This window comes from Mustela nigripes, chromosome 3, assembly GCF_022355385.1.
Source record: "Mustela nigripes isolate SB6536 chromosome 3, MUSNIG.SB6536, whole genome shotgun sequence".
In the NCBI taxonomy this organism is placed as follows: domain Eukaryota; kingdom Metazoa; phylum Chordata; class Mammalia; order Carnivora; family Mustelidae; genus Mustela; species Mustela nigripes.
This window is the reverse complement of record NC_081559.1, coordinates 149,527,491-149,548,686: the sequence shown is the minus strand read 5'-3', so window position 1 is coordinate 149,548,686 and position 21,196 is coordinate 149,527,491. Positions and strand designations below refer to the sequence as shown.

General features: G+C 34.7%; 1 protein-coding gene across 1 annotated transcript in view; it reads left to right on the top strand.

Annotated features, from left to right (window-relative positions):
- The first annotated feature begins 4,138 nt into the window (after nt 1-4,138).
- The window catches only part of CNGB3 (cyclic nucleotide gated channel subunit beta 3), a 154,187-nt gene continuing 137,129 nt past the window's right edge, over nt 4,139-21,196 (top strand). The window contains exons 1-3 of the mRNA XM_059392911.1: nt 4,139-4,249; nt 10,029-10,110; nt 18,750-18,876. Coding sequence (XP_059248894.1) covers nt 4,139-4,249; nt 10,029-10,110; nt 18,750-18,876 — 320 coding nt within the window. The remainder of the gene's footprint in view (nt 4,250-10,028; nt 10,111-18,749; nt 18,877-21,196) is intronic.

The following is a 21,196-nucleotide window of genomic DNA, read 5'->3' as shown; positions in this document are numbered from 1 at the left end:
CAGACTCCTCACTGAGCCCAGAGCCTGACACTGGGCTTGATCACAAGACCCTGATAGCATGACCTGAGCCAAAACCAAGAGTCCGACATTCAATAGACTGAGTGAGTCACCCAGGGGCCCTAATAATAGAACTTCTAATGATAATTATAAGTAATAGGCTAAAAATTTATATTAGCACAAACTGAGCACCTTATATCAGGAGTGCCAAAAATGGATTACATTATGTACACACACACACACACACACACACACCCAGATGGCCAAAAACACTTAGTTGATAATATTGTTAACCCTTGTTATAATAAATCAGGATAATTATTTTAACATTATTTTCACCAAGACTCTCTTAATATTTATTATAGAGGACCAGTAACTTATTCTATAAATGCATATCGAGACCACAGTGAAATACACTGCCTATGCACCAGAATTGCTATGGAACAATGGACACTCATACATTACTGAAGGGAGTATAAATGTCACACCAACTTTAGAAAACTGTCAGTTTCTAATGTAGCTAAATACATATCTATACTGTGGCTCAACATTTCTACTCCTATAAACAGACCCGAAAGAAATGAATGCTTATGTCCACATAAAGACTTGTATGGTAATGTTTAGAGCAGCTTTATTCATAATTAGCTCAAAACTAGAAACAACCCAAATGCTGTTCATCAAGAAGATAATTAAAATTATTGTACCCAAAGCACTCTACACATTTAATGCAATCCTTATCAAAATACCAACAGCATTTGCAGAGAGCTACATCAAACAATCCTAAAATTTGTGTGGAAACATAAAAGACCCCTAATAGACAAAGCAACCTTGAAAAAGAAAACCAAAGCTGGAGACATCACAACTCTGGACTTAAATTATACTACAAAATTGCAGTAATCAAAACCGTATGATACTGGGACAAAAATATACACATAAATCAATAGAACAGAAATAGAAAATTCAGAAATGGACCCACAATATTTGGACAATTAATCTTCCACAAACCAGGAAAGAATATCCAATGGAAAACGAATGTCTATTGAACAAATGGTGTTGGGAAAAGAGGACAGCAACATGCAGAAGAATAAAACCAGATCACTTTCTTACACCATAGACAAAAATAAATTCAAAGTGGGTTAAAGACCTAAATGTGAGACCTGAAACATAAAAATTCTAGAAGAGAGCACAGGCAATAACTTGTTTGACATTGGTCATACCCACATTTTTCTAGATATGTCTCTTGAGATGACAGAGATAAAAGTAAAAATAAGTAGTTGGAACTACATCAAAATAAAAAGCTTCTGTGCAGTGAAGGAAACAATCAACAAAACTGAAAGGCAACCTATAAAATGGGAGAAGATACTGCAAATGACATTACCTGATAAAGGCTTAATATCTAAAATACATAGAGAACTTATAAAACTTAGCACCCAAAAAAACAAACAACTCAGTTTAAAAATGGGCAGAAGACGTGAATAGACATTTTTCCAGAGAAGACACCCAGATGGCCAACAGACACATGAAAAGATGCTCAGTCAATATCACTCATCATCAAGGAAATGCAAGTCAAAACTGCAATGAGATGTCAATCAACCCCTGTCAGAATGGCTAAAATCAACAACACGAGAAGAGACAGGTATTGGTGAGGATGCAGAAAAAAGGGAACTGTCTTGCACTGTTGGTGGGAATGTAAAGTGGTGCAGCCACTCTAAAAGATAGTATGGAGGTTCCTCAAAAAGTTAAAAATAGGACTTCCCTCTGATCTAGCAATTGCACTACTGGGTATTTACCCAAAGATCATAAAAACTCTTATTCAAAGTTATACATGCACTCTGATGTTTATAGCAACATTATCTACAATAGCCAAACAATGGAAACAGTGCAGGTGTCCAGTGGCTGCAATGACTGATGAATGGATAAAGAAGATGTGGTATACTTATGGGCATTGGGGAGGGCATGTGCTATGGGGAATGATGTGAATTGTGTAAGACTGGTAATTCACAGACCTGTACCCCTAAAACAAATAATGCATTATATGTTTAAAAAAAAAAAAAGAAGATGTGGCATACACACACACACACACAAAACATAATATTATATTACTTGGCCATAAAAAAGAATGAAATCTTGTTGTTTACATTGACATGGATGGAGCAAGAATATCATGCTAAGCAAAATAAGTCAGTTGGAGAAAAACAAATACCATATAATTTCACTCCTATGTGGAATTTAAGAAACAAAACAAATGAACAAAGGACAAAAAAAGAGAGAGACAGAAGCAAACCAAGAAACAAACTCCTAAGTATCTAGAACAAACTGACGGTTTCCAGGGGGGAGGTTGGTGGAGTGCTGGGTTAAATAGATGATGGGGATTAAGAAGTGCAGTTGTTATGATGAGCACTAGTGTTGTATGGGTGTTGAATCACTATATTGTGTACCTGTAATGAATGGTTCACTGTATGTTAACTAACTGGAATTTAAATGAAAATTTAAAAACAAAAAAATTTTTTTAAATTCTATTCAGTAGAGACTTGAGTTTCTTTTCTATATAAAGATAGAATAAAATGTGGTAATAATATGTCTCCACTTTCTTTTTTTTTTTTTTTAAGATTTTATTTATTTATTTGTCATAGAGAGAGAAGCGAGAGCAAGCACAGGCAGACAGAGTGGCAGGCAGAAGCAGAGGGAGAAGCAGGCTCCCTGCCAAGCAAGGAGCCCAATGCGGGACTGGATCCCAGGACGCTGGGATCGTGACCTGAGCCGAAGGCAGCTGCTTAACCAACTGAGCCACCCAGGCATCCCAAGTCTCCACTTTCAAAAACTTTAACTTTATTGGTTCAGAAAAAAAATCTGTGGTGTGGTAAAATATATTATTTTTTGCAATTTATGAAATTAATAATCCAATGGAATTAGGTAGGCTTATAAAACTAGGAATCACATATGTAACTTTTATGATAATCCAGTGATTCATAAGAAAATTGTGAATTTGTAGGAAGTTTTAGAACAAATTGCTTCTAAGCAACAAAATACATATCCTTTAAACTGTTTTTATCAAATATACTGTCTCTGTTAAAGGCTGAATTATATTTTCTCAAAAGTGCATATTGAAGTCCTAATCCCCAGGACCTCAAAATATGACTACATCTGAGTTAGGGTCTTTAAAGAAGTAATTAAGTTATAATGAGTTCACTGAGGTGGGCCTTAATCCAGTATGATTGGCACCCTTATAAGAAGGAACTGGGGACTCAAACATTATCAGGGGAAAGACAAAGTGAAGACACAGGGAGAAGATAGCTATCTATAAGCCAAAGAGACCTAGAATACTTCCTTCCCTCATGACCCTTGGAAGAAACCAACCTTTCTGATCTGGGACATCAATAATTCTTCCAAAGTTGTGACAAATAAATTTCTGTTGTTTAAGTCATCCAGTCTGTGGTAATTTGCTTTGGCAGCCCCAGCAAACTAACATACTCTTTGATTAATTCTAATATAATCATCATTATGAATCCGAGATGAACATTTAGGCTATTGGGAGTGCAAAGCTTCATTTTATGACTTTCCACTATAATTTCTAAGAGTTCCATTAATCTGATCAATTAATAAAATGTTTATTAAAAAAGAAAAAGAAGGATAGAAAAAGGAAAAAAAAAAGTTATCTCCTGGTGTAGAACTAGAGATGGGAACTTTGGGGGGAATGAACTGTTGTTCCTTATAAGTCCTTACACACATATTATTTTTTAATCATTTACATGTTACTTTGATTAAATTAGATAGATGGAGATGGGTAGGTGGGTAATTAGAAAAGAAAAATAAATAAACCAGTGGACAGTATGATCACATTTAAACAACTTCAAATCAACAATGAAGTTTCGTTTAATCCTCCACTTGTAAACTATTCTCATGAGCATTTTTTCTCTTTAAAGTTCATAAACAGAATTCAAATCACCCAAGCAGAAGTAATTTGCTGCTTTTAAGCCAAAGCCCTGACTAGCTACAGAGTTGCCTCTAGGAATTAACGAGAACAAAATCCCGATTAAACAACTAATTGGCTTGTCTACTAATGAAAAGAAAAACAAAGTACGTTGCTCTACCCTGAGACAGAGTCATAAAAACAGAAGTTTTCAGAACCACCTCAGAGAAAATGTTTAAACCGTTAACAATAAAATCAAACAAGGTGAAGCCTAGAGAAGGGAACGATGAGAATAAACAAGGTCCTGATCCAAGCAATCAGCTTCAGCAATCCACAAGACAGGTATGCTACTTACATTCCTAAATCAGTCTTGATTATCATCATTTTTTGTCTAGTGATTGATTTTTGTCCAGTGTTTTAATATATGCTGTGGTATGTAAGATGGCTATTTCACCTGCTACCATTTGGGTCATGCTGTTTGTCTTTGGAAGTTTATCCACACTGTTTTATATATACTATATATATTTGCTTTATTTTTTATGTATTTATGTATTTTTATGTATTTTATATGTATTTGCTTTAAAACAGGTTGATAAATTTTTAGAAGATTACATTAGGAGTTGGAAAAGCCAAGTAAAACTTCTCATTGCTGATTTACACTTCTGAATAATTCAAAAAGAAATAATTTCTCAAATATCTAGTGGGCTATATGAATTTGCTTCAACAAAGAATGTTAAATATCCTGGATGTGGTAAATTACAATTTAACGATTATTGCTTTAGACTAGGAGTTCCTGAAAAGGAAATAGTTTTGCCATTCAGGACAATTGGTCACGTATGGAGTCACTTTTGATCATCACAGCTCAGGAGTAGAGATGTTACTTGCATCTAGTCAGTAAAGACCAGAAATGCTGCTAGACATCCTAGAACATACAGGGCAGACTTTCACAATATAGAATTATCCAGTTCAGAATTTCAGTACTACCAAAGTGGAGGAACCTGGCTCTTGATAAGTTTTTTTCATAAGTTCTAGGTCTATTCATCTGTAAAATGATGATAATACCTGCTTCATAGCCTGTTTTATAAACTAGAGACAATATATCTAAACTGCATACTAGAAATTAGCAGCCTCCCTTTCAAGTAAGTGTGGCCCTATTTGTGAGTTCTCTCTAGTGGAATGCGAGTGACTAGTGTTCATATGATAATAGTATAGCATCATATGATAATAGTAATAGCATTGTATTATATAGGAAAAGGTCTCTCTTTTCTAGAGACACATACTGAAGCATTTAGGGATCAATTATCATGTCTAAAATTGACTCTTAAACACTTCACCAATAGGGTGATGATAAAGTACTGGAAGGGGCACCTGGCTGGCTCATTCAGTGGAGCATGTGACTCTTGATCACAGGGTTGTGGGTTCAAGCTGCATAATGAGTGAAGATTACTTAAAAATAAAATATTTTTTAAAAGGGAAAAAAATAAAGTGCATAGTAGAGGCTTCCCAAATGGCTATTAATATTATTATTATTATAGTTTGTGTTTATATGATAAATATAAGTCTAAAGTGATAATTATATGATCAATAGTCACTTATAACTATCTATTGAATAATTTTCATAAATTACTGACTAGATTTACCTAAAAGTGCTATGTAAGATTTTTAGAGCAATAATTATTTTCCCATCTAAAAGACTTGGATGAAGGATGTCAAGTACAAGCAGGAGTATACCTCAGGGACTAAAATAGCATGGTCTAATGACTCAGGTTTAAATGAGCCTAGAGTATAGAAAACACCAAGATTACTTAGCATTTGCCCTGGAAAATCTGCCTTTGATTTCTGATTAACAATTGACTGTGTTTGCACTGGAGAGCAGATATGGACAATGTGCTTAGCATTGCTTCATGAGAGTACCCTTGAATTTTTTCTAATTCTTGTACTAATATAAATATTCCCATATTTTGAAAACTATTTATATGTTTAAAAACTCATGGAATATCACAGATGTTGAACTGGGTATTTTCCTTCAGCTAGTCTTGTGTTTCTTGCTGGAAAAGTCACTTCAATGATATTTAATCCCTGCCTGTCATAATTATTTTCCAACAGAACACATAAAAATAACTAATATATTATTCTCTCAGAGAACATATAGCTAACAATAATTACTATGTGTCAGGAAAGTTGCTATCCTGTTCCAAGTACTATTGTATTAAATCTTCAGAGTAACCATGAGTCCTGTTATAATTTGTTGCTTACACACAACTAACAACTGGCAGAGCTTGGACTGGAGCCCTGTTCTATCTGACTGTTGCACCTGAAAGCTAAATCTCTAGGCTATACTTCTTCAGAACAAATGAATTATAGTTGAATCAACTTTCTAAATACTCAACTCGCTGGATAAAGGAATGTTAGAGAGAAGGCAAAAAGAACAGATACTCCTTACACAGTTCTTTCCTTCAGAACCAGTAAGATGGTCTTTAGATTCCAAGTGTTTGAATTTCTTTCAAACTTTTTCTTGTGATTGAGTTCCAGTTTCACCACATTGTGGACCCTGAACCACCAAGGAAATGTTGAAGAAAAAAAAAAAAGACTGGGGGCATCATATTGCCTGATTTCAAGCTATATTACAAAGCTATGATCACCAAGACAGCACGGTTCTGGCACAAAAACAGACACATACACCAACTGAACAGAATAGAGAGCCCATATATGGAATTTCAACTCCGGTCAACCAATCTTTGGCAAAGCAGGAAAAAATATCCACTGGAAAAAAGACAGTCTCTTCTATAAATGGTGTGGAGAAAATTGCATATAGCTATATACAGAAGAATGAAATTGGACTATTCTCTTACACCATACACAAAGATAAACTCTAAATGGATGAAAGACCTCAGTGTGAGACAGGAATCCATCAAAATCCTAGAAGAGAACATGGGCAGTAACCTCTTCAACATCAGCCACAGAAACTTCTTTCAAGACAGGTCTCCAGACTCCAAAGGTTTCCAAGGAAAACGAAAGCGAAAATGAACTTTTGGGACTTCATCAAGATAAAAAAAAAACTTCTTCACAGCAAAGGAAACTGTCAACCAAACAAAAAGGCAACCCACAGAATGGGAGGAGATATTTTGCAAATGACACTACAAACAAAGGGCTGATATCCAAGATCTATAAAGAACTTCTCAAACTCAACACCCAAAAAACAGATAATCAAGTCAAAAAATGGGCAGAAGACATGAGCAGACACTTCTCCAAAGAAGACATACAAATGGATAACAGACACATAAAAAAGTCTTCATCATCATTAGCCATCAGGGAGATTCAAATCAAAACCACATTGAGATACCACCTTACAACAGTTAGAATAGCAAAAAATGACAAGGCAAGAAAAAACATATATTGGAGAAGTTGTTGAGAAAGGGGAACCCTCTTACACTCTTGGTGGGAATGCAAATTGGTGTAGCCACTTTGGAAAACAGTGTGGAAGTTCCTCAAGACATTAAAAATAGAGCTACTCTATGATCCAGTAATTGCACTACTGGGTATTTACCCCAAAAATATAGATGTAGTGAAAAGAAGGGCCATATGCACCCCAATGTTCATATCAGCATGTCCACAATAGCCAAAATGTGGAAAGAGATAAGATGCCCTTCAATAGACAAATGGATAAAGATATGGTCTATATACACAATGGAATATTAGCCATCAGAAAGGATGAATAGGGGCGCCTGGGTGGCTCAGTGGGTTAAGCTGCTGCCTTCGGCTCAGGTCATGATCTCAGGGTCCTGGGATCGAGTCCGGCATCGGGCTCTCTGCTCAGCAGGGAGCCTGCTTCCTCCTCTCTCTCTCTGCCTGCCTCTCTGCCTACTTGTGATCTCTCTCTGTCAAATAAATAAATAAAATCTTTAAAAAAAAAAAAAAAAGAAAGGATGAATACCCAACTTTTGCCTCAGCATGATTGGGATTGAAGGAGATTATGCTAAGTGAAATGAGTCAAACAGAGAAAGTCAATTATCATATGGTTTCACTTATTTGTGGAACATAAGGAATAGCATGGAGGATATTAGAAAAGGGAAAAAATGAAGGGGAAGAAATCAGAATGGGAAAAGAACCATGAAAGACTAAGGACTCCAGGAAACAAATGGAGGATTTTAGAAGGGAGGGGTGGGGGGGGTTGGGTAAGCCTGGTGGTGGGTATTAAGGAGGCCACAGATTGTGTGGAGCACTGGATCCATGCACGAGCAATGAATCATGGAACACTACATCAAAAATAATGATGTACACTGTATGGTGACTAATATAACACAATAAAAATAAATAAATAAATCCTTAGAAAATACAGAAATAGTAATACTGGAGAAGTATTTAGACTAAACACAGGTAGAACAACTCTGGTGTACATCCCATGACAGTAATACTGGAGAAGTACTTAGACTAGACACAGGTAGAACAACTCTTGTGTATATCCCATGATATTCTGATGGTACCAATTTATGGATGTTAACATGAAGTCTATGGTCATCACATTATATCTTAAAAGGCATATTTTGGGAAATTATTTACATCTATTGTTTAGATATAATAATACATTGCTTGAGGAAATAGAGTTATTCTCTAGTTTCAAATATGCTAAATATTAAAGATGACAGAAAGTTAAAAATCATTTTAATCGATAGAATATAACCTTTTAAAATGACATTTAAACAACAAGTTTCTGAAATACAAATAGATGTTTTGAGGCCTATAGGAAGATATTCATGAATGAATAAATCGATTTACATTGTTCTTTTAAAGTTTCATTTAAAGAGTTTGTTCTTAAACCAAAATATCATAGGTGACTTCCATTGGTCAATAACCAATAAATCAAGATCTGCAAACTAAGACCATTCCAGACTCTCATACTACAGAATAAGACACCATTCACATAAATCAACATCTGTATACATGAAAAGACTATGATGAAATGTTTATGAATAACATCATAATATGATGTAAAAGTACTTTATTGAACTCAGAGGGCTTTACCACTACTTCATAATATATCCAGGGATCTATATCTTTCTAGCTAGTTAATCAATCTCCTACTCAAGAACATAAAAACAATAATAGCTGTCTTGCCTAACGCATATGGTTACTGTCAGGCTTAAATTAAATCATCTGATTAATTTATTTTCCAGTTTAAAATGTTCCTGACATACAGTGCCTATAAATAATGTCAAACTCCACACCAACACTTGTGAAATTCTCAAGGCCTTTGTCCCTGCCTATTTAGCTAGCCTTATTTTCTCACACTATTTCCCATTCAACCACTTCTACTTTAGTCTCCCCCAAGTACACAATCACACCTTGGACTATTGTTAAAGAGGCATCCTCTGCCTGGAATATTTTCCATATCCTGTTCACTCAAAAACAAAATCATCTTGATTTGTAATACTCTCCTCCCTTTCCTTCTCCTCCTATAGAATTGACCATTCCACCCTTCTGTCCTGTTCTATCCTCTACATTGTCTCATCTCCTATAACATTTCCTTACATTTACATTTTTTAGTGTTTGTTTCCCCTTCTAAACTGTGAACAGCTTGGGAGCCAACATTTCCATAGTCTTTCCTTATATCTCCATCCCCGTAGGAACATCCTCGACAAACACTGGCCACATCCAGTGAGACATACATACATTTCAAAGGAAAACTTAGACGCTCAAATGAGACAGAAACAAATGAAATCACAATGAGAAGAGAGAGCTCTGAATTAAGAAACTAGACTACTTTCTTCTCTCCCTCACTTTAAGTTCTACTACTAAAGACATAGACCAGAGCCAACACTGGAGCTGTGGGGAGTGAGGAGTGAAATTGGGTGGAACATGTGCCAGGGAGATGCAGCAACCACACGGACAAAAAGAGAGTGCCTGAGGCCAGCAAGCCATGAAGGTTAGGGTTGATGATTCAATAGTAGAGCCAAGAATATTCTTTTAAGTACAAGAATTATCATTTGTAGTATACCATAAACAAATGATAAACTTTTGATGATTGGCTTGATCACTGAATGAAAAACTCTGTTATATTTTACATTTAGATTTTTTTTTAATTTAAATCTGTCATGTACGATCTTTATTTTGTTTCTTAAAGGGAGAAAACAAAAGTGAAAACAAACCTCTCCAAACCAAGATGATTCCTGTCACATCTGAAGAGTCACACACCAAAATACAAGGTCAGAATCCAAATCTATAGGAAAAAATCTATGAAGTAAAATGCATGTCTCTCTAAATGTGTTACCTTGACTAGGTAGATCACCTGGGGTAAACCATACTTGAGATACCTAAGGATCTGAATGTTTATAAAAGCATTACTTCTTCATTCAGTCACTTACTCAATAATTTTTTTTTAGTACGTACTGTGTGCCAGGCATCAGTCTATGGACTAGAGATATAGTAGCAAACAATATGGGCCAAGTCTGTATTAACATAGGCATATAATGAACAATGTAATTTCAAATAAGTTTTATGAAATAATAAAATTCATGTGGCTTGTACATGTTTAAAGTTTCAGTGATCAGGCTTCTGCTCTTCTTCCTTTAAACTTTCTTCACTAGAAATCTTATCTACTCCTAAGGCTACCATAACTCATTCCTATATCAGTGATTCCATAGCAGGCCCAATTCCTTTTTTAAGACCATGTCCAATATTTTGTAAGTAACCATTGGACATACACACCTGTATGTTCTGCTACCATTCTGTTTTACTATGAGTTATTTTATAGCAGTGATGGTTTCAAATCAACATTTCTTCTCACATAAAAATACAGTCTTAATGGTAGGAAACCAAGGATCACATCTTTGGGATGACAAGTTTATTATTATCTTTGTTATACTTTTTTTGAAGTGTATTTGTAAGCTTAATTTTTCATAGTTGGTAGTAAAAACTCTTGTGGAAGCTTCATTTAACAGAGAAGCTTTTTGAGTCGACAGGAAAAAAATTAGTTTCATTTAAATCTGCAGAGTTAGCATGTCTTCAAAGGCTTTAATAAGAATAACCGTTATATTTAAGATATTTTGTTTTGAAAAAGCAAAATTATTAGTGTTTAAAGATAGCCTTTTATATGTGCTTGGTATTTTTATATTCTTCACTTCAAAACATGCAGGTGCAATGTCACAATATCTGCAGATGTTGATTTCTGATTATAGAACTCTTATCTTCTGCAGAGCGTGGTTTAATTTTTATCTGCCATGGAAATGAAGAACGTAATATATTTTGGATTCAAATAGAGATAACTTTCTAAAGTCCTCTTTTGATTATAATTATCTTTCTTAGGCTTCCACTTCACTATAGCACATTAAGTCCTTCTTTAAAAAATGTTTTGGTACCAGTAGAGGATATGTAAATGACTTCCCTAATAGTTGATGATATTGGAAGGTGACTTAGTGTGGAAATGGATCAAAGTTAGGTGCCCATAGCTAGTATGGTATGGTAGATTGACTAATGGCTCTTCAAAGACATTCATACCCTAATCCCTAAAAACTATGAGCGGGGGGAAACACTGATGTTATTAAGTTAAGGATTGTGAGATGGGAAGATTATCCAGAAGACCTCAATATAATTAAGGAGTTCTTGTAGGAAAAACGCGGGAAGGTCAAAGACAGAAGAAGATGGGATGATGCAATCTGAAGACAGGAAGGGACACAGTCCAAGGAACACAGGCAGCCTCTACAAGCTAGAAAACAATAAACCAGTGTTGTTCTAAGCCTTTAAGCTTGTTTGCTACAGCATCAGAAAACTAATCTATATGGCTTTAAAATACTCTGTACTTAATAACAAAAGAGAAATAAGAAATTGAGTTTTGCTCCAATCAATAACATAAATTCAGTACATTGACAGTATATAGTACTAGCAAGAGCACTGGTTTTAGAGTTTGACACGCTTGAATTCAAATTATATCTCTACCACTTAATAGCTTTGAGTGACCTTAGTCAAGATAGTTGATATCTCTGAGTCTCAGTTTGCTCATGTATAAAATAAGGATAATACTGTCATCAATCTTGTAGGTTGTAAATACAAATTAAATTAGTTAATATATGTAAAACATTTAGCACTGAGGTTGATAAATTCCAATGTTGATAGAAGTCAGATAGTGTAAATGAGGATAATGCATGCTCTGTTTAAACAGGCCAGAGGCCACTCAGCTCCAAGCAATCACTGCCATGTGGATGAGAGGCGAGTGCTGCCAGACATCATGAGCAACTGCAAATACAAATTTTAACTTGAAAGCTCCCAATTTTTAAATACCAACTTTTTTAAATGTTTGAATATTCTCTTTTTAAATTACTGAAATAAAAACTAAAATCTTGTCATATGACCATTTTGTGATCTGTAACCAACCACATGGTAGGTACTTGATGTTATTCATGTATGTAGTCATGTATGAACAGTTGTCACTGTTCTGTCACACCTTGACAGAATTCTGAATCTTGCAATTCAAGATTCTTACTCTTCCCTTTCTTCCACTCATGCCCTCCATCCCATATTTGTGTTGCAAACAGACTGCAAGTGTAGTATCCTCTCTGGGCCAACTGTGCCAAATAGCTCTACGTTCCAAGCCAAGAGCTCTAGGTTCCAAGTCTAATATATTTCCAGGTCTGCAGAGGTGCCCCAGGCCTTGCCAGTCCCCCATCACCATCCAAAATGACCCGCGCTGCATCTCAGCCAACTTAGTTTGGACAAAAATCTGGAAAGTTAAAAACTGCTCTAGAATTCAAAATACTCTAAAAAATAAAGTATAATTAATTTTTAAAATATAGCAGGGAAAAAGAAGGAAAAATCCTAGCTTGTTTAAATAAGAAACCACTCTTTAGTTCTTGATAATCACAGTTAACTTATACAAATTTCATTTGCCTTGTATGAAATAGGAGAATAACTAGACTATGTATAGAAATTTAATTTTTAAAAATCAGTAAAGGCTTCCCTGTATAAGATCAGTCAGTTCCATTGTCATGCACAGGAGCTACTGTGGCTAATTTTAGTAGTATAGTCCACTTTCTGTAAGTGTCGATTCTACTCATCAGCCAAAAGACAAAGTGGGAATATAGAAATAACAATAACAAAATGAATGAAACTTTTTATCAAAAAACTACTTAAGCATATTTTTCTGCTTCATCCAAAAAGAAAAAAAAAAGGAGAAAGAAAAATTCCTTATAATGTAAACAATTACTTACCATTATTAAACTTAATAAGAAATATTCTTTCAAAATGATACCTGATGTGGTGATGAACAAAAGAAATGAGAAATGAACCAACACAGCATGTGAAATTTCTGAAAACTTGGTCTAGAAAAAAGATGAATTTGATGTTCTTTATAATTTGACATGATGAAGGAAAGTGCTAACCATGCGGATTTAGCAAGGGACAGGGATGTAATTTGGCAAGGGATGGAGCCTTCAGTGGCAAGGGCTCCAGGGTAAGAAAACCTATGGATAACTGGAAAACTATTCAAGGGACGGAGTCAGCCCTAGGAGCTAATTGCTCTCTCTGCCTCTCCCTCATCGTCAACATGGCTTCATTTCTCATGTTGCTGCATTTCTCTCTGCATATCTACTCTGGACTGCTCTCACTCCCATCTACTCATTTCCCAGTCTAAATTCCAGAGAGAATGGTCTGACAGACTTAGATAGCAACCATTATTCCTATTGGGCAGAGCCTATGATATCACCACCCAAATCACCAGCCAACTGTGGACTGGACCACCTTCTTTAGATCAGGTCGCCATCTGTATACACAATCAGTAACCATTCCTATGTATAATACAAAACAGAGATGCCTTGTTAAAGGTGGAGAAGTAAAGAGATCTGATCAGCTAGGAGAAGCTAGCTGATCAGCTAGCTAGAAGACCAGACTCTTAACTGAAAAACTTCCTCAGTTTCCACCTATTTTACAAACTAAAAACTTGAGATTCTAACCAATGTGGATAGGATGTTTTTTATTTTTATTTTTTATTTTTCTGATAAAATACTATATACTTTATAGTTTTCATGATTTAAATATACCTGCATAATTCAATTAAATCGAACTGTTTGAGGGCTTTTTTTTCTGCTAAAGAACATAGATGATTGATTTGTAAGAAGTTGCATTCTGCTTTCCTGATTCCTGAAACACTTTTAAGTAAATAACAGCTCCTGCATGCTTCATTTATGTCAATGCTGTGCAGATTTGAAAGAGTTAATATACATTTTTTAAAGCTAATTTATCCCAATCAGGCTGGTGGAACACTGTGTTTATATTACATTTTTCTTGAATGGAGTCTTTATCTAATCCTCCCAGAAATACCCATGACAAAAGTATTTCTCATTTTATGGATGAGGAAACTGTTATAGAAAAGCAACTTATCCAGAGTCACCCAGAGAACTAGTGATGTAAGGATTAGAGTTCTGTATTTAGTACCCAGCACCAGTAACTCACCACAGTCTTTAATATAAACTGTACATTAAATGTATTTTCTAGATGAACTAATCCCAGTACAAAAGTACCTGAAACTAAACATGACATTGAGGGAGGACAGGATCTGTCATTTTGTGCAGTACAAAAGCTACCTTAGATGGATCTGTATTTTTTGTTGATTAATTCATTTCTTTACTTGTGATGATGTATCTTAAAATTAAAAAAGAAAACTCCCTAAATATAAAAATCTCTTTAGGACTTTCTGGCACATTAAGGCTGAGTAGAAGACTTCTAACCTCCGATCCAATGCAAGGACCCCTTCTTACCTCCCTTAATGCAGTCTCCAGCATCTGTCTATCTACCTCCAGCAACAGAGGTTTCACTGCCTCACAAAGCCATATGTTTCGCTGTGAGACAAATGTAGTTGTTAGAATGTCCAGGATTTCATTTGTCTGTTTTATAAATCCCATTGATGGATCTTTCTTCTGCCTTCTGCTAATATAAAATAATATACCAGATATTATATTATTAAATTAATTAACATAATAAAATATATTAAAATAATATTCTGTTCTATACAACAGACCTTCAAAGAATCTGAAATAAACTGCTGTATCAGTAGTTGGTCTTCAGTACTTTAGCTAAAGACTTTAAGTTCCTTAACTATGCCTTATGAGATGGTTTCCAGAACTCTCACCTACTCTGATTCTCTCTCCTCTGGATTTTTTATAGATTGCATGAGCATTTCTAATATAAAATATTACATGTTTCAAATTTTGTGACATTTTAGGCACTTCCTTAGTTTCCATTTTATACACATCGGTATAATGTTTGCCAGCTTCCTCCATGTCATTTGACAATCCACAAAGATATAATAAAATGTCAGATATGGTCAAAATGTTATAGTTAAAATTTTTGTAAGAACACTAAATATTCAGTAACAACAAAATTAAACACAGGCTGAGTCAAAAATACAATCTCAAGTACCAGAGAGACTAATCATAAATTATACGCTTCTTAAAACTGTTATTTACCATTTTATTGCAAATGTTCATTCATTAAGATGAAAATGATAGTGTCACTTATGCATATAATCAAAATACTCAGACTTAGTTTTTGTTAACTCACCTAACATCTAATTACTCAGATATTGTTGGTGTCTAATAAAAGAATTGTTTTTGAGACAGAACCCACAATGTATTTGGTGTTTTAAGAGTTAGAAATTTAAACAAGTGATATCATCACCCACATCAAACATTTCAACGAATGAAAGCATTTTCAAGTCTTTTCCTTTTTATATCCATCCAAAAAAAAAAAAAAAAGCCAACTGAACCAACACCTGTCTAATTCACAACCTTATTCCCAAATTAGGTTCTTTGGATTCCTCCTTTTCCAGCAATTATTTAGTACCACTGATAAAATGTGGAAGGTTAATGGCTTTCTGCATCACTTATCTCCTCACTTGAAGATGGAAGCAGATGTTTCACACCTGCACAGGTCTCTTCAGTGTGCTGCTACAAGGGGGCCAAGCAGTTTGAAAGTGTATTACAGTGGGCCCAGAGCGAGATGCTGCCAGGCCAAAGACGGAATCAGCCAGGTGTGTGGAGGGCAAATTCAGTACTCATTCTTGCACATTCAATAAAAGCAACCATATCAGAACACTTCGATTCCAGATTTTACTATCTGCCATGGGCACACATTCCAGGGCAGAATTTGACTAAGTATACTGATGAGTTCTGGCAATTGCTGTGCAATGTGCAAAGAGCACAGTTGGCAGAAAAGACGTACACTATTAGTTTGGGCAGCTACAAAACAGGGAATCCTGCTGTCCATGTGTGAAGCAGGGGAAAACTACAATGTGAGGGTGACAAAACTTCACCCAGATGCCAGACCAAGATTTGCTGTGTATTTTAGATTTCTTCCATGATGAGGATGATGCAAACAATCTGACCATCTGTTCCCACAAACAAATAACATGTTGCATGGATAAAAAGACACCCACACTGACTATAGTTGACAGGGATCCTTTTGTTTTAAGTCCTCATGAGTATTTTTAAAGTTGTTCTGCTTAGAATCCAAGAATGGGCAATAACTGGTTTCTCATTTTCACCAACAAGCTGTGATTAAGGATTTATTTTGTAATTAAAATGCTTATCCACAAAGCAAATTAGGCTGGAATTAATTTCTAAATAGCCTAAACTTGCCATAGTAGAAGCAGTGTCATTTTAGAAGGTGTTGGTAATGTCTAGAAAATATGTGGTAAGATATAAGGATCTAATTAGAGTTAGTTTAATCCAAATGTTATGACGATAAACAGAAATTCCTTATTAGAAGAGGAAAAGAGAACTGTTACAGAATAGTCATTTAATTGGTACTAGCAGAAAAGTAGTGCTGTAAATGCAATGCATATGCTATAGCTTGAATGAGTAATGGAAGTATGCGATGCGACTTATATTCATTTGCTTTTATAAGAAATGGTCAATAAAAGCCTCTTAAAAAATACTCTGTTTTATAGATTATGCTTGTTTTATTCAGGAGGGATTTTTTTTTATCCTTTTACTCATATTTCATGCTCATATTTCATACTAATTTGGGGGCAGGGGTGCAGATGCTTTTAGAAAAATATATGAACACAATGGTTCATAACCTTTTTTGGCCCAAACTTCTTTGAGGAGCTCATGGTAACCTTAAATCCTCTCCATGTAAAAAATGCATATGAAGCGTATATACAGTCTCAAAAGTTCCAATCCATAGGTGCACTAGACAACTGTAGCCAGAGGTTAAGAACTCTGCTCTAAAAGATCTTACAGTAATTACCCCAGTGTTTGTAGATATGGGAAAAAAGATTTGGCTTTCACTTTCCTAGGCAGCAATATGTAATATAATGTTAGAGATTTGAAAAATGATTTTTTGTTAGATAAAAAGAAATAGGAAAATATTGCTTAAACCGAATACATAGGGAAAATAAGACCTCCTCTCTTATTTCTACCAAAAGCTTCTTAGTACAAAATGACATATTGAAAGTGCATTTTTTTTTACTCTGAAATCTGTTCAGTACTGATAAGCTTGCTAGTGTACCACATGTGCTTGTGTAAGAAGGACCCTATCCTGCACTCTCAGTAAAATTCTGTATTTATGGGAATATTTCATTTGGCCTATAGACTCTAGACACACACTCCAAGAACATGATTACAGTAATGGTTCTTTGTATCCTAAGTAAAGTAAGGAATTTGGAGGTTTTTCATTTAAACATACAACTGTGGTTTCTATCTTCTAGCCAGAATTACTGTAATTCTGAAATAAATGTAGGTAGGAGATATATAATGAAGAAACTTGTTTTTGGAAATCCAGAGATTTCAGCTCTCTTAGTCATAAGCTTTTTTTTTTTAGTGAGTCCATTTTGTGATACCCCTTATTCCTGAAACATATTCCTGAAAAGTTTTTTACTTTGGAAGATTTAAATGGATCATAGGAATTTTCATATTAAAGGACTTACGTGGTAAAAAACTTTTGTGGAAGTAAGTGATCACACATGATTTATCATTTTTGTGAATCCAGATTTTCAATACTGGATTGGCTTAAGTTTTTCCAATTATAATGTATTACCAAAAATAAAAGTTATGATTTGAACATTGATTCTAATTTCCTAAGCACAGTACATCCAATTAAAAATAAATTAGAAACTGTAGACAATGAATAACCATTAAATTTTGTTCATTCTATTTCTTTGCTCCTTCTCTATTTTCTTTTTATATTAAGTCATTTACTTTCATTAAAATCTTCTCTATAATCCAAATATTTACCAGTGAATTGATTATTCTCTTGGCACACTACAATTTAAACTATTTTAATTAGAAATTGTATTTGTAGGCTTGAAGGGAAATCTTAACTTTTGGACTAAAAATGAAGCTAGTACATATTAGTTTGTATTGCTTATTCAGAAAAGATGTCATAGCTAAAGATGATCAAAACAAAACCAAAAATTTTGTTTCATTAAAAAACTAGAATGCAAAATTCTAAAATAATGTCAGTGATATCACTTCTCTCTGTTTTATTCTTCTGAATTTTATGAGGCTTCAAGTTTCAGCCACAAATTATGAATAATACCATAGCAGAACTGAAATGTCTTTTGAATGATTATTCCTTATTAATCTCAGTTTAGCCAGTTTCAAAGAGAAATATACTAAATGAACCTTTTGCTGCATAATACACCAACTCTAAGTATACTTTTTATCAGCCTGAAGGTATCTACAAGTTAACTTCACCTGCAGGAGGTCCAACTTTGTTTAACAGGAATCCTAGGGGAAGCATTCCTATGACTATTTTGGAGAAACAATAAGCATTTTTGTAATTTATACTGTCCAATATGACTTATCAAGAGTGGCATATATTCTTCTGTCTAAATGTTCTTTCCTTTCCACAGATAAAATCTCCGAGAAAAATTCACTCAAAGATTTGACCCCAAGCCCTGACCATCAAAATGCAACAGAATCAAAGGGAGCAACGCCAGAGCAGAAAGAAATGGAAACTGGGAAAGAAGTCTTAGTCAGGTGAGAATTGAATAAAACTCACATTACATGTTAGATATATTGCTCAGGCTTCAGTGAAGAAATCAAATGTGTATTCCTCACTTTAGCTGAACAAAGGTTAGGACAACAGTAGTCACATAAAACAGAAGAACTGGCTGAAAGTTAAAGGTTGTTTCTGTCCAGTTCATTGTCCCTTACTAACTAGTCCTGGTCACTAACCAGGATCTCTAGACAACCATTTAGCTATAGGCCAGATCACACCAGCAAAAACATGGTAGTCACACTTCTGAGTCATTAATATCATCAAGGAAACAGCCTACATATTTACTAGACATGAATTTTTAAAAAGAAGAAATTGAACAGAATATATGATTCTTTTCCAAGTTCACAAAGAAACAGCCAATCCAATTCTGTAAATATTTTATTGTTTAGTTGTTATTTCCTTTTATCTGCTAAAGAAAGTGTAGCATGATAACCAAGAATAATTACAGTAACAGGTAATCTTTATGCCACTGAAGAAATACAGTTTTATAAACACTTCCCATAAAATTATTGGAAATACCACAAAAGAGATGACAATTTCAATGTGAATAAGTAAATCCACAATAAAACACAACTAGGAGCCCCTTCATTTTGCCACTTCTTGGCATGCTATTATGTGCCTGCTGATCCAATTTGAATTGCTTAATTATAGTTAATATAATTGCAATAGGCTTATGGAATAATAAAAGCATACTCTTATTTAAGAGGCAAGAAGACTTGTCATTTAAAAAGAAATTAGAAGTGCCTTTGCCTCCCCCTAAATCCCCCTCCCTACTTCTTTCTGAACATCTCCTACACTGTGTTAAACCATGTGCTGCCAATAGGAGTTACAGTGATAATCTAGGACACAGTGTATTGCAGACTGAACAATAGGCATCAGAAAGAGAAGGTACACTTTCAATAAATACAAATTTGGCTATTATGGAATTAAATATGAGTTCACTCTATCACATGCATATACATAAAAAGCTGTTTGACAAAAATTAAACCTGACTATTTAGGCCGAGAGATGTTTAAACTCTGGGTTAAAGACTAAAATCTTACAACTGAGCTAAGTAATTATATATATTATTTTTATAACTGTTGGTGTTTATAGAATGATTTGCAATTCTTTTAGTGGGTCATTATTATCTTCACTTTACAGATAAGCAGTCAAGGCACATGGAGGTTAATTAGCTGGCCTATAGTAATAGGGTCAGCTCAGGCAAGATTGGACTGCACAAGACTCAAATTCCTCAGTGGAACTTTTTCCTCCCTCTCATGAATACACTTATTTCAATCAACAGCTTAACCTCCTGAACCAATCTCTCCTTCTGGTATTTATTTTAGTATACTTAATTTTTTTGTAATAACCAATGGTGATAGACATGTTTTCAAAGGGCTGAAGTGGAAGCCATAACTAACATTTTAGGGATATATTGCTCTTAAACCAAATCCATTTCTAGTATTGTACTCTTCTAAAATATGAAAATGGAAAACTTTCAGTTACCCAGAAAGTGGGTCAATCAGTGTATCTCAAAAACAGAAAACTCCTTGAATGATCCTTAATACCATGCGTGGTCTGTCTCTTCCCCTATTTTCCTAACCTTCTATTCCGGTCACAATGGCCCTAATTCAGTCTCTTGTACCTGTGAATTGATTTTTTTTTTCTGGAATAATTGATTGTTCTTTCTGCAATATAGGTGGCAAAGTGCCTTGAGAATTATTGACAAACTGAGTAAATCCAAATTAGCTTAAAACTCTTTCTTTGTTGTTAGATGGCTGGTCACACTTTTCCTCAGGAATGAGTGAAAACCAACTGCATTGAAGGAGCAACTTTAATGGGTCACTAAATGTTCTATTGTCACTTTTGACTAATATTAAGGGAATCCTAACATCCAAATACCATGTACAACTTTCCAAAGACTTCCTATTTCAATTTCATTGGCATTAATAGTACCACATCTAGAATCTTAGACAACAGGGTTTTTGTACATCACTAGAAAATATCAATTATAGGGTTCCTGGGGCTCAGTGGGTTAAAGCCTCTGCCTTTAGCTCAGGTCATGATCCCAGGGTCCTGGGATCGAGACCTGCATTGGGCTCTCCATTCAGCAGGGAGCCTGCTTCCTCCTCTCTCTCTGCCTGCCTCTCTGCCTACTTGTGATCTCTGTCTGTCAGATAAATAAATAAAATCTTAAAAAAAAGAAAATATCAATTATAAAATGACTTCCAATTGTTAGTGTTATTTCACAGTACTCTCAATGAGTAAAGATCATTTTGGTATTTGCAGTTATCAAAAATCAGCAGTTTTTTTTTT